The 13,579-nt window shown below is 40.7% G+C and overlaps 1 protein-coding gene across 13 annotated transcripts in view; it reads left to right on the top strand.

Annotated features, from left to right (window-relative positions):
- Positions 1 to 13,579, top strand: part of MCF2L2 (MCF.2 cell line derived transforming sequence-like 2) — a 209,650-nt gene that overhangs the window by 109,723 nt on the left and 86,348 nt on the right. For all 13 annotated transcript variants that reach the window (XR_012494951.1, XR_012494952.1, XR_012494953.1 and 10 more), the window contains one exon: positions 2,070 to 2,161. Coding sequence is in view for 10 of the 13 variants with exons in the window: in XM_074328532.1 (XP_074184633.1) it covers positions 2,070 to 2,161 (92 nt within the window). In the remaining 3 variants the exon portion in view is untranslated. The remainder of the gene's footprint in view (positions 1 to 2,069; positions 2,162 to 13,579) is intronic.

The following is a 13,579-nucleotide window of genomic DNA, read 5'->3' as shown; positions in this document are numbered from 1 at the left end:
CTAGGTAATGACCTTCCTAGGGTAAACAGATCTTCATCATGTCTGAACAGATATCATCGACCTTGGTCCAGTAACTAGCTCATTTTGCACAACAATCCCATACTTTTGTCTTGGAACCTAACAACTGAGTGTGGACTCAGGCAGGTCACTAACAGGATTTTCAAACACATTTGTCTGATTCCTTAGTAACTGAGTCCATGCCAAGATAAACTTCTATTTCACACTGTAAGGTACAAGGGCAGGGAGCTTACAGATGGGAGCTGGAATGTCAGCTCTGATTCTTGTTAGCTATGTGTCTTGAGTACAACATTTAACCTCTCTGAAGTTTGTAAGGAATGTGAAAAATTCTTCTTAATGCCATCTGGCTATCACAATAGCTAAAATGTACTGAGTGCTTACCATGATCTAAGCACTTGATACATATGAAGCCTATAGGCTTTCGCATTATTCCCCTCTTTCCAGATGAAGACACTAAGGCCCAGAGATTTGTCTGTAATGTGTGTCTCATACATGAAAGAGCAATGCTGGCAGTATGGCTCCACATCCCTGCCTTTAATTTTGTCTTGTACTTAATGGTGTTACAGGCAAGTGCTTCTAGTCAGGGGCATCACCAGTTACAGTGTATGCATTTCTTGCATCCGGTTATTATACCTGGAATTCCTCAGCTCACGGAGATCCTGCAGAAAGTGAGGGGCTCAAAGGATTGTCCATTGTTGTAAAGTAGCTTTAGTGGTCATATAACCTGGACACCAAACAGTGTAGTTCACTACAGATTTCATCATAACCTCCATGAAAAACCCATGGAAAAGCCCAAGATGCTTCCAGTTGGCTCACAGAATCTGAGGGTTATGAGGGATTTCTGGAAGTTAGATGGTCAACCTCCACCAAGGCCACCACAGATAAGACTCAAGATGATGTATTGATGGCATTAGATGGATGGCATTTTGGCCATGGGACCTAGAAATGCTAAATCCTGTCTCAGGTTGATCACATGTATATTGTGAGTTTCCCAAAGAAACTGTATATACATGGGTGGTGATGGTGACAAATAAGAACTCAAAGTACCACTTAATTATTCGCCTTGTAGCCATCACCCCCAATGTATCTCTCTGGGAAAGCTACGTTATGGGTCAGAAAAACTCCAGGCCTAACCAGGGCTTCTCCTCCCCAAATCCCAATCTTACTGCCAATGGCCATGGAGCCTGAAGAAAGGATATCCCCCAGGTGTCTGAGAATCCTGTGGGCAGGGGAGCAGGGAGATAGAGTGATGGAAAGAAGAGAACAAGAGCAAGAATGCCCAACTCCCCCCTGATTCAGCCAACTGATTCTTCCCACAGTCATATCATCCACTAATAAATGTGGTTCCATCAGTTCTGGAATCCAACTGTTAGATCCTCAAATTATCAACAATTCCTTCTGACTAAGGCATACCTGGATATCCCCTTATATAATCATAGTATATGTATGTGCATGTGTATGTGTGTGTGGAGAGAGAGAGAGAGAGAGAGCACATGTCAAAGACTGCAAGGAAATGTACCAAGTGGTTGTATTTGAGTAGTAAGATTTTAGTATTTTTCAAATTTCCTATAAAAAGCACAAATTAATTACCTGTATAATGGGGGAAAATACTCAGTAGAATGTGGTACCTAGAATTGAGTCTGATCTTCTAATCCAAGAATAACATCAAGTGCAATATAAGGAAGACTTCACAGAGACAGTGACCCTTTAGCTGGACCTTAAAAATGGGAATGATGAAAACGCTATCATTTTTATCACATTACATTTACTGATTTGTTGTGTTTTGATGTTTCATGTGGTGTTGGATATGACTTTTGTCTCTTCGGATCAAATGTCAAGTGCCTGGGGTCAAGGACTCTTTCATCTCTGCATCTCCCCTTCACCTCCAATTACATCTTCCACCTCAGATATCAGCGCAGCAACTCAATTTAGCTTTGTTAATCAACAGCTCAGCACAATCCAGCTGCTTGTCCAAATCAGGCAAAGTTCTCTGAATTATTTATAAGCCGAATCATCAAATGAATGATGGCCGGTTTTCTTTTTCCCTCTAGGTCCTCTTCAGAAAACATCTGAGGAACTTTATGTGGAGACAGATGTGAACTCCTTTGAAAAGGAAGATGACAAGACTAAATGTGAAGGCAAGGTAAAATCACCTTCCTTTTACTGATAGAAGTTTCTGACATGAGAGATTATTGCTGCCATAATTATCAATAAATCAAGTTTCCCTGTTTCGTACCTATCATCACCTTCCAAAGACGTGCCCATAAAGACACGTAGCACAGACTAGTGCTCCCAAGAGCAGAGGATTGTGGGATTTCTTCCTTTTCTTTCCTCTTCATTGCAACTAGATATGAAAAACTGTTCGTCATGTACGTAATTGTTGGTAGATATTGTTTTATTGAAGGAAATCATTTTATTCATTCCTATAATCTGACTTCATATTTAAAATTGGTAGAACAGTATGTAGTTTATGTTTAAAAAGCACATGACAAAACTGCATAGAGCTACACACACACACACACACACAGACACACACACACACAGAGTGCATGTATAACTGTTGAATTCTGAATAAACCCTGTGGATTGTGCCAATGTCATTTTCTTGGTTTTAATATTATACTCTGTGCAAGACATTAACATCGGAGGATGCTGAGGGAAAGGTACATGGGACTTCTCTGTGCTTCTTTGCAACCTCATGTGAATCTATAATTAAAAGAAGACTTAAAAAGAAAAGGAGCATAAGCCTTGGAATCAGTCAGACCTGGATTGAAGCAACGTCACCTCTCTAAACCTCAGTTTTTCACCTGTAAAAACGGGGATAACAACAGCTACCTCCTGAAACTATTTTGAGCATCAAATGAAAATTTCAAAATTGCCAAACATTGTATAATTGAAAAGTAACATATTTAAAAACCCGTAATATATGTAGGGAATATATGTTGCTTCGTAAAAAACCCAGAGGAGTACCCTTTCCCCTACCTCACCAAAAATTAAATATCTGGCTGACGGAATAGTTCTGAAACCAGAGGCCAGCAGACCATGGGCTCCAATGCACTTCACCAACAGTTTGGATCCATCATCAATTAATTCCTAATGTGTCCGAATATAGTCCCCACAGGGACTCCACTGACCATTAAAGAGTCAGGCAGAAAGCAAGTCTTAGGTTTTTCTTCCTGGAGGCAGAAACACTGTGGGAATTACAGTACCCAGTAAACATTTCCTAGAGTGAGAAAGCTGCATGCTTTTATAATTTGTTTAGTCATCCTGCTGTATTCTGGGCAGATTAGGACATTATCATTGCTGTTTCAGAGGAATTGCACTACCACGTCTTCCAGAGTTAGGAAACAATCTGCAATTTGATGAGTCTTGATTAGCCATTTAAAAAAAATAGAAATTTTTGGAAATGATCAGTGTAATTAAACTTCACCTGACTTGACATCCATGAAGTCGGTGGAATCATTAAGTGACATTAAAAAAAAAATTGTTTTTAAAATGAGCATCACCCTACTCGTTTGCGTCGTGGGCTTCAGAGAATGTCATCCTGGAAGGTGAGGGTTGTGTCCAGATCCAGCTCCGGAACTCATGCCATAGCCGTCGACTCATGATGTGATCTGAACTCCCTTCGTATATCTGTGGCCTCCTTTGCCCATCTTAGATAACACATTGATGGCCTGCACACTTTATAAAAATGCCATGGGAGTTGTTAGTCTGTGGAGGTTCTCATATATAAGAGTTCAAATGAGAGTGAATTATTTCAGTAATTGTGAACAATAAAAATAAGTGCTATTGTTTTATTTGTTGTAAAAAAAAGTACATATAGTTAATTAACATAAAGCACCTTTCCTCAGGGAAGACCTTAACGTATTTAAGACAAAAGGTTTCCATAAACTACATTTATTATTTATGCCTATTTACATATTGGTAAAAATAGACAATGCAGGAGCAAAGGTGAGGATGGAAAATGTTGAGTGGAATCCATGAAGCTCTGACAACCAGACTTTCGGTTTCTTCCTTCTGCTGTTATTTAATTCAGACTCCAAGCCGGTCCTGCTAAGATGCCAGATCCCTTGTTGAGAGGGGCCGGCAGCAGGTACTGTTAAGTAGGCCCAAGTCCGTTGCAATCATCCTTCGGGGCTCCTGTTGTTTTCCTTACTGTTGCTTTGTATCTTTAATGAACGGCTCTCCACAACAACATGTATGTTCATATTCAAGATGGTAGAGAAAGCTGGGTAGGGACAGAGGCTGCCAGACTTCCTCATTGTGGCAAACAGAAGCGGGTCAGACGTCTGCTTCTAAAAAGACCAAGGCTATGAGAAGCAGAGAGAGCAGAACCCATATATCGTGAACAGCATTAAGTAGGAAGAAAGGGGATAGATGCACTTGATCCCCAAATCCGAGGCTCAGAAATTAATTTAGGATCAATAAATGTAATAATTAGTGTTTCCCAAGGTGGGCAGTACACAGGGAAGGAAATCATCATTCTAAAAATACATAGGAAAACTAGTAAGAAAAAGGTGGGTTAGAAAAAAAGAGAAAAAAGGTTTAGATTGACTTCTGCATGGTTACTAAAAGGAGAACAAGGAGGCTGACCGACACCGAAAACATTCACTGCTGCTGGTGTTACGTGGCCACTGCCCAAGACAGACAGCCAGGATGGAGAACCCACATCTGACTTGGGTGCCACTTCCAACCTCTTTTTGGCTTTCAGGCTAGACTCAAAGATGAAATGAAACTACAGCCAGTCTAGGAGAGCGAATCACAGCACTGTGATAAATGTCCTCAAGAGGAAATGCTCACAGAAAAAAAAAAAAAAAAAAAGCTATAAACCAAAATCATTCATGATTGCTACTAGAGTCACTGATACTCACTACCTGCAACAAAATCATGGTATGATTTTATCACTATCAGAGAACTCCTTTCCAAAAAGGATTTCTGTCTTCCGGACGGAGTGATCCTTCTTCTTACAGTTTGCAGGAACTTGGCAAAGGAATCGTGGCAAGGCTGCCGAGACCATGTGGCAGCTACGCGGCCATGCCCTGGGTTCCCTGACATGATCTGGGAAAGCCCTGGGGGTGGAAAGGTGGAGATTCGCTATAGTTGCTGGCAAAAGTGATGTAGGTACTTCCTTCCTGTCCTTCCCTCTTGCCAGCTGGAAGCTGAAAGCATGTCTTACGGGGGCTGCTTTCCCCACCCCTCCGCTGCTCACATCACAGCCTCTTTGGAGCTGGAAAGAAGCCAGAGGTTGATGAGAATTCCTTTTTCCTGAATGAACCCTCAGGATGAAGGAAGCAGCTACTGGCTGTGAATGCCACTGAACAGTGTTTCTGGACACCTATTAAAGTGTTTTAAAGTAACAGGCCTTTTAGGCTTCTGAGCAAACAGGCTCCTTTATAAAGATTTACCGAAACAAACCGACAAACAAACAAAAGCCAAGGCTGGAAGGGAACCAAGAGGTGAAGGAAGGGTTGCTGACACTTACTGAGGGCCAGACATTGTGCCAAGTGCTGTCAGGACCTGATGTCATCGCAAGTCCTTAGTACCTCATGAGGAAGATGATGTGTGTCCTTTGTTTTATCCCTGATGCTGTTGACACTCTGAGAAGTTAAGTGAGTTTCCCCAAGGGGCATACAACTATTAATAGTACATGGTGGAACTGGAATTTGAAACTAGCCATTTACTTCAGAGCAGTTTACTTATCTAACTTAACCCATATACCTGACTCCTTATTGAAGCTCCCTAACTAGCAGTTTCTTTAATCTCTCATACTCTACATTTCCTCTTCTACAAAATGGGGACAGATAAAGTAACCTCACAGGTGGCTGAGTACATGAGAAATACATGGAAAGCCCCTAGCAGGATGCCTGATATCGAGCAGATTCTTAGTAATTTTAGTTTATTTTTAGTTTTTTACATTTTAGTTTCCCATTTAGTCCTATGTTTATAAATAGCATGTTCTGTGTAAAAGATGAAACGGAGCCGAAGGAAGGTCAGATTCAGGTCTTAAACTGAATAGTTTCTCCTTATCTCAAATATATACATTTTTGCCAAGTGATAACAGATCAGGGCCAAATTCAGTTCCTTGCTTTCTCCCTCCTTTGAATCCCACAAGTTTTCATTTACCTTTCTGATTCTCCACAAGAGAACTGCATGAGCTACATGAAGTACATTTCAGTAATCACTGTCTATGATGTTTGAAATCTAGTCATTCTTAGAGCTCATAAGAGATTCAGACAACCCACAAAATTCTTGGGGTAGCCCCCAACCGAGCTCTTTGAAGAATTTTTAGAATGGAGATTCTCAAGGCTTCTTATTGCTGCAGCCCTGAGAAGCTTATTAATAATGCATATTCTCAGGCTCCATCCTCAGAGATTCTGATTCAGGGAGTCTGGGGTAGGGAGGTACAAGGATCATGTTTTAGTCACATTGGCCGAGAGGCTATATTCCTAGGCTACGAGGACTTGGGATAAAGGAGAACTCTATAAAGCGATTATGGATCTCTTAGGCTAACATGGAATCCAAAATTCAGGGGAGTGAGGGCATGATTATACTAATCTATGAGAAGGTATTTTCACTGAGGGAGCTAAAAAGAAAAAATAACAGTAGGAAGTCTGAAGAGGCAGAGGGTACCCTGGGAATGGTTTGAGAAAGCTAGGAAGGTAGAACAAAGACAGGCTGCTGAAGACTTTAGCTGAGGGTTGTTGCCAGGGAGGGCACCCATATTTTAGAAAGATAACTGGTACTACAATGAAGAGTAGATTAGACGAAGGCAGGTAGGCTGCCCAGCTGCCCACAATCATCATGGTCTAGGTGAGAGAGTTCGGTGTTGAGAGCCTACTACAGCAGTGGCCAAAAGGGAGATGGGCAGGGCTCATACCTATCACTCTAGATGTTCTCCCTCATGCCTGGACTACACTAGCCTGTCAGAGAAAGTTTGATGAATGAAGGAGTAGACCAAGGCAGAGAAGAGAAGGAGGGAGACTTAATAAGGAGGGAAGATACTGAAAATACTTTAAGGTTTCCATCTTGGATTCCTCATTGGATGAATTTGTTGGCCAACATAGAACACTCAGGAAGAACAGGAGAAAGTGAGGTCTTGTGAAGACTGAGTTCAGCATTTGTAGCATTTTATAAGTCTCTTAACAGCAGCCCATTCCCTCTTTTTCTGTTAGCTGAGCTAATTCTGCCCAGAGGCTGTAAAGTGAGTGAACTGATTGGCTTTGTGGTTATGTGGAAATCATTTTTGAACTACATTAGGGATGAAAGATAAGTCTAGTAAAGCACTTTTCAAAGTTGTGATTTTATTTATGAGTTAAGATTTACAGGCATATAAAAATTAAGTTACATTGACATTTATGCATTGAGGTTAAAATCACATGAAATCAAATAGCCTGAGAAAATTCACAGTTTAAGAGGAATTTCTTTTTAATGTCCTTGACACATTTATTCTCATCACATTTTCTTGGTTTAGGAATAGAAGAAAGATATCTTGTGATGTGTTTCTCACTTTCTGATAATTGATTCAGAACTACAGACATTGTTAAAACAATGTTGCAGTGCTTGCAGTTTTTTAAAGAAGATATTTCTCCCTACACAAAATATTATAAATAGTGTTTAGAATATTAGTCCAATGTATAATAACCAGTAAAAACATTGAACTAATTACTAACAGTGCTAGCTGGGAAATTCAAGACTGTAGATAAAAGAGACACTGAAAAATTGTAAAATAGGCAAAGTTTGCATGTGGGATCTATCTTTCTCTATGGAAATTATTTCCCATTTCCATAAAGCCTCAGGACCACTCAGGGCTGTCTCCTCCCCAAAGAACTTCAGTCCATAAAATGTCCTAAAACTGCCCTGTCCCCTCCCCCTTGAAAACCCCTTCCCAATGCAGGGGACCTGGACCAGAGCTAGCAGGAAATCTGAAGGAGCTGATTCACAGCAAGATGTGAAAGATGAGTGGCTGACATCCCCGTAACCCTCCAAATACTTGCCGTTTTAAAAAGGACTGCCCTATTAGCCAAATAAATCTTTAGGCAATGGCTTCTTCAGGCAGTGTCAAGAAAGAGTAGGAAAAGATGAGATGTGCTGGAAAGGGCCAGTGAGAGAGAGCAAACAGGGCACACCAGCCAGTAGGAATCCATTCTCAGGATAGATTCTCTCAGTGGTTCTTGTTTTTCAAAAGTTCGTCCTATTCTCTGCATCAGAACCAACCAAATCTCAAAAAAAAAAAAAAAAAAAGAAAGAAAGAAAAGGAAAAAGAGAGGGTTTCCCCCTCTTCCGCAGGAGTTCCAGCAATGGAGAGGGGGAAGCAGAGCCCGCCCTTCCCGAGGCTGGTGTTTTTCACTCTGGGATTGTATCTCTAAGACCACTGTGGACTGAAGTCAGAGGGTACTGCCCTCCGAATAGGTTGCCTTTCCTTTCTTTCCCACTATCCTCCCCTACGCCCTATCATTCTATACTTTCTCAGTGATTCTTACTTGTCATACCTCTTCATTTATTTTGTCAGATTTTCATATTTAATTTACAATACCAGAAAATGCTTAAACACTTCTTGTAATGATCGCTCTTCATACTTTAAGTGGTTCAACCCCTTGTCTACCTTAACCTTTTCTCAGATTGAAGTCTAATAGCGTCTCCTTTTAAGAAATGTGATCATATAATACTTTCACTTTAAATTATCAAACACCATTGCTTTAAAAGAGTTGGAACTGAAATTGCTTTCCAAGCGTCCCTAAAATCATAAAATAAAATCATTTAACTTCAGGGGACACTAATCTGATTCAGTTAAAATGTTGCTGTCTGTCATTTGAGGAAGAAAAAAATTAGTAATCAATTGAAAATTAGCTATTGATACTTTAAAGAATGTAGGACTTTTTAAAATTTGATTGATAACTCTTAAAAAGATATATTCCCAGAGAAATTGAAATAACTTTTTTTTACAAAATTCCTTCAAGCTGGGCTGTTCTCTCAATTTTGAAACATGTCTTTCTTCCAAATACAGGGGGAGCAAAACTTTCAGATTGTATTCTTGTTGAGAAAACAGGAAAAACAGGAAGTCATGTGAAAGGAACTCCTAGAGAACATGTATGTGGGTTGGTGTCACTTTGAAACGAGAGGGGTTGGGGCGGAGATGAGGTACAGGGGCCCACTGCTTTCAACTCCACCCTTTTTCTTCAGAATGAGATGAACATAAAGGGGAAGGGGCTTTTCTACCTGACTGGCCTCTCAATAGGGTAGTTCATGAGTTGGCTCCATTTTAAAACACCAGTTGGCTGAGAAAATCCACCCTTCAGGATACCCTAGGGGCAGCTCCAAGTCAGGGTCACTGAAGGGAAACAGGATATGATTTCACAAGGACCTTGCTGCTCTGCCTTGAAAGAGCATCACTTTATAATTCAGTGAGGCTCATAAGGAATCCCTAACAAAGAAACACAGCAGCAATTGGTGGGTTGGTCTGTGGTCAATTTTCTTGGTCCATTATTTGAATAAAAGAACCAATATTTGAAAAAAGCAAGCATTTATTTGAATATGCTGTCTTCCTCCTAGAGCTTTCAGGAAGCTTTATTTGAATTTTTCCCAAAAGTACTCTGGCTACAGTTTAGCTTTTCATCTCAAAATCGGAAGCAGTAACACTATGTTGTTATTTTGTATTAGAAGCAGAGTAATGTTTCACAGCCAAATCACACATCTCCCTCATTTTACACAGACGTAAATGGACGCCCAGGGAGATTAAGCAACTTGGGCAACATTTCCCAGCTAGTGAGAAATATGGGGTCTATGTTATATGTGAGCAGGGAAGAATTGCCCAGCAATTACTGAAGGTCAGCATGCTGGGTACTTTACATACATTATATCCATTTTAATCCCCACAATGCAGATATTAAAAGAGCCAACTACAAATGCCATTGAGTCTTTTCTTTGTGTTAAGTATTTTAATACATAATCTCTCACCAACACAACAACCCTCTGATGTACATGTAATCAGATGTACATTATTTTATAGATACAAAACTAAGGTGCAGAGAAGTCTTCCCAAGGCCACTTTTAAACAAAAAGGAAGCCAGGGATTCCCACCCAGGTCTGCCTCTCACATCTAAGTTTGTGTTCTTTTCACTCTCTAAGAGGCTTTCAAATTTCAGGTCACAATGGTGATAGTAAACTCAGTTTGGTGGGTTAACCAGCATTTAAAAATAAATAAATGAAAAGAATGCAATGGGATAGTATAATAAAATAAAAAAAATAGAGTGTATCTAACCACTATGCTGTACACCTGAAACTAATGTAACTAATATTGAATGTCAGCTGTAATTGAAAAATAAAAATAGAGTATATCATATCAGTTTTTTGCATGTGGAAGATAACATGAGCGGAGCCATATTAAAATAGAGCTAGAGTATCCATTTCAGAGGAACTGCCCTACACATCTTTTTTCTTTATCTTCTCAACTGGACCAAACTGCCAACATTCCAAGAAGTCAGTAAGAACGAGAATATCCTGTTTGGAAGGACTGATGAAATTGGACTTTGCCAATAACGAACCTAATCGCTAACCTAATCAATGAAGTACAAATCTAGCCTTATCCCTGGTTACTAAATCTCAAGCCAATCTATGAAATACAAACCTGACCTTATCTAGCACCAAAGGACTCTTTTTTAATATAATTTAGCTCACCTTCCTCCCTTTTCCCATTAAAAACCCTAAGCTGCCCTCCTGCAATGGGTGGGGGACACTCTTTGGGCTTCTGCCTGCATCTGTACTTCCTGAATTGCAATTCCCTTGACCCCAAATAAACACGTTATGTTCAATTATTGCCTCCTAGATTTTCAGATTGAAAATGTCTGTCGAAAAATATGGAGAGAGAGAGAGAGAGAGAGAGAGAGAGAGAGAGAGAGAGTTTTCCCCAACACTACCAAGCAATTAACTCAATTCTGACACTATCTACCTGAAGATAGCATTAGAGTCCACGGGTTAAGAGCTCAGTCCTATAAGACTCCCCCCACCCCCTCAGACACCAGTCACAAGTCCAGGTTGTCATTGGTGCTTCTGACCCATCAGCTATAGATTAGAGGTTCCCAGGACCCCCTCCTTGGGTTAGATTAATTTGCTAGAACAACTCATAGAACTCAGAGAAACAGTTTACTTACAAGATTACCAGTTTATTATAAAAAGGCTATAATTCGGGAATGGCCAGATGGAAGAGATGCACAGGCCAAGGTATGTGGGAAGGGGAGTGGAATTTCCATGCTGTCTGAGCAAGCCACTCTCCCGCAAGCTACACACATGCAGCAACGTGGAAGCTCTCTTTGGGGGTTTTTATGAAAGTTTCATTACATCAAATGATTGATTAAACCATTGGCCACTGGTGATTGAACTCAATCTCCAGCCTCTCTCCCCTCCTTGTGAGAGAGTGGGTGGGGGTGGGGTGGGGGAAGGACCTGAAAATTCCAACCCTTTAATTACATAGTTGGTTCCCCTGGTAACCAGCCCCCATTCTTAGGTCGTTTCCAAAAGTCACATCATTAAAACAAAACTCATCTTTGGTGGTAAGGGGTTTCTTATGAATATGAAGACATCTTTATCGCTCTTACCACTTTTGAGATTCCAAGGGTTTTAGGAGCTCTGTGCTAGAAACAGGACAAAGACCAAGTATATATTTCGTATTATAAATCACAATATGTATGTGTGTTATGATGTAAATGTTTTTCTTGTGGGTGTGGTCAGAATTTGAAAGCCACTGCACTAGAACACAACTTATCTGCCTAAGCCTTAGTAAAACATTGTTATAGAGTATACAGGCATACCTCATTTTATTGCACTTCACAGATGTTCCATTTTTACAAATTTAAGGCAAGAACCTCCACCAGCAAAAAAAATATGACTTGCTTTATTTTGCTCCTCACTTTACTGTGGTGGTCTGGACCTGAACCCATGTCTCCGAGGTCTGCCTGTAGTTAAAAACCTCACTGCAGGTTTTTATTAAAGCTGTCCTCAGATCACAACTCAGTGGGACCAGTGTTATATTCCATCCAACCTGGTTGGCAGAAGATTCTCCTTCTAACCTGACACCAGTTGTCTGACATGTGGTCACAGGAACATGAGTTGACACAACCAAGTCCCTGCCCAGGCATTTCAACAAGCCCATGAGGGCATCTCATAGATGACAAAATCTGTAAATTAGAGGGATGTCAGCACTCAGTGTAAAAGATGACAAAGTCTGTACCTACACCTTGAGTCATTGTTATTTTTCCATCACTAGGTTGTCATGAAATAAGAGACTCTACAATCCACCACATTAACAATAGATCAGTAGAGTTGGAAAGAGCACAATTCATTTTACAAGCAGTAGCAAGTTTCATGGTGAGAAGAGGTTTGTATGTGAGAGTGGTTACTCTATACGAAAGCCTGTATTACGTAGTAGGGATCCAAAGATAAATAAGGCCAGGGCTCAAAGTTCAGCAGGTGTTTCAGGCACAATAACTTCAGAGGAGGAACTAGAAAGGGATGAATTGTAACATTAACTGCCATAGTAATTAGTTCAACATTATCTAGAAAATGTGAAGAAACAACTTTGGTAATGTAGTGAAAATAACTAGATTGGTTTGAATTCCAAGGATTAGTATTTATTTCTGTATTAACTGAAATGAAAAATATATTCTAGTCTCTGGTCAAATATACGTAGTAGAGGAAACTAAAAATTTAGTTTCTTATTGAAATTATATCCTACTTTAAAAGAAAAAAATAGGGGCCGGCCCGGTGGCTCAGGCAGTTGGAGCTCCGTGCTCCTAACTCCGAAGGCTGCCTGTTCGATTCCCACGTGGGCCAGTGGGCTCTCAACCGCAAGGTTGCTGGTTCAATTCCTGGAGTCCTGCAAGGGATGGTGGGTTCTGCCCCCTGCAATTAAGATTGAACACGGCACCTTGAGCTGAGCTGCCACTGAGCTCCGGGATGGCTCAGTTGGTTGGAGAGCGTCCTCTCAACCACAAGGTTGCTGGTTCAACTCCCACAAGGGATGGTGGGCTGTGCCCCCTGCAACTAGCAACGGCAATTGGACCTGGAGCTGAGCTGCGCCCTCCACAACTAGGACTGAAAGGACAGCAACTTGAAGGTGAACGGCACCCTCCACGGCTAGGATTGAAGGACAACAACTTGACTTGGAAAAAAGTCCTGGAAGTACACACTGTTCCCCAATAAAGTCCTGTTCCCCTTCCCCAATAAAATCTAAATTATATATATATATATAAACTTGGAAAGTAAGATTTCCCTTGTGTGTTAGAGCTGAATTAGCAGTTAGTGCCCCAAATACTCCTTAATGTGTTAGCTTGCTTTCTGGATCTTGATGCCAGATTTGGGAAGACATCTACGAAAAAGGTCAAAGACCTGCAATTTTCTTTCACCCACTGAACATTTTTGAATTGCTGTCTCTGGTTAGCATTGTGGGTACTAACGCTTACTGAGACTGCTTCCTGTTAATCCAGGGAGAGGACTCTTCCTACTCTGCCAACACATTGAGAAGCAGGTCCATCTCACCTATTTTACAAGGTTTCCCATCTGTTCCTCAG

Source organism: Rhinolophus sinicus, linkage group LG01 (assembly GCF_036562045.2).
Source record: "Rhinolophus sinicus isolate RSC01 linkage group LG01, ASM3656204v1, whole genome shotgun sequence".
In the NCBI taxonomy this organism is placed as follows: domain Eukaryota; kingdom Metazoa; phylum Chordata; class Mammalia; order Chiroptera; family Rhinolophidae; genus Rhinolophus; species Rhinolophus sinicus.
The sequence above is the reverse complement of the archived record's forward strand: the minus strand, read 5'-3'. Positions and strand labels throughout refer to the sequence as shown.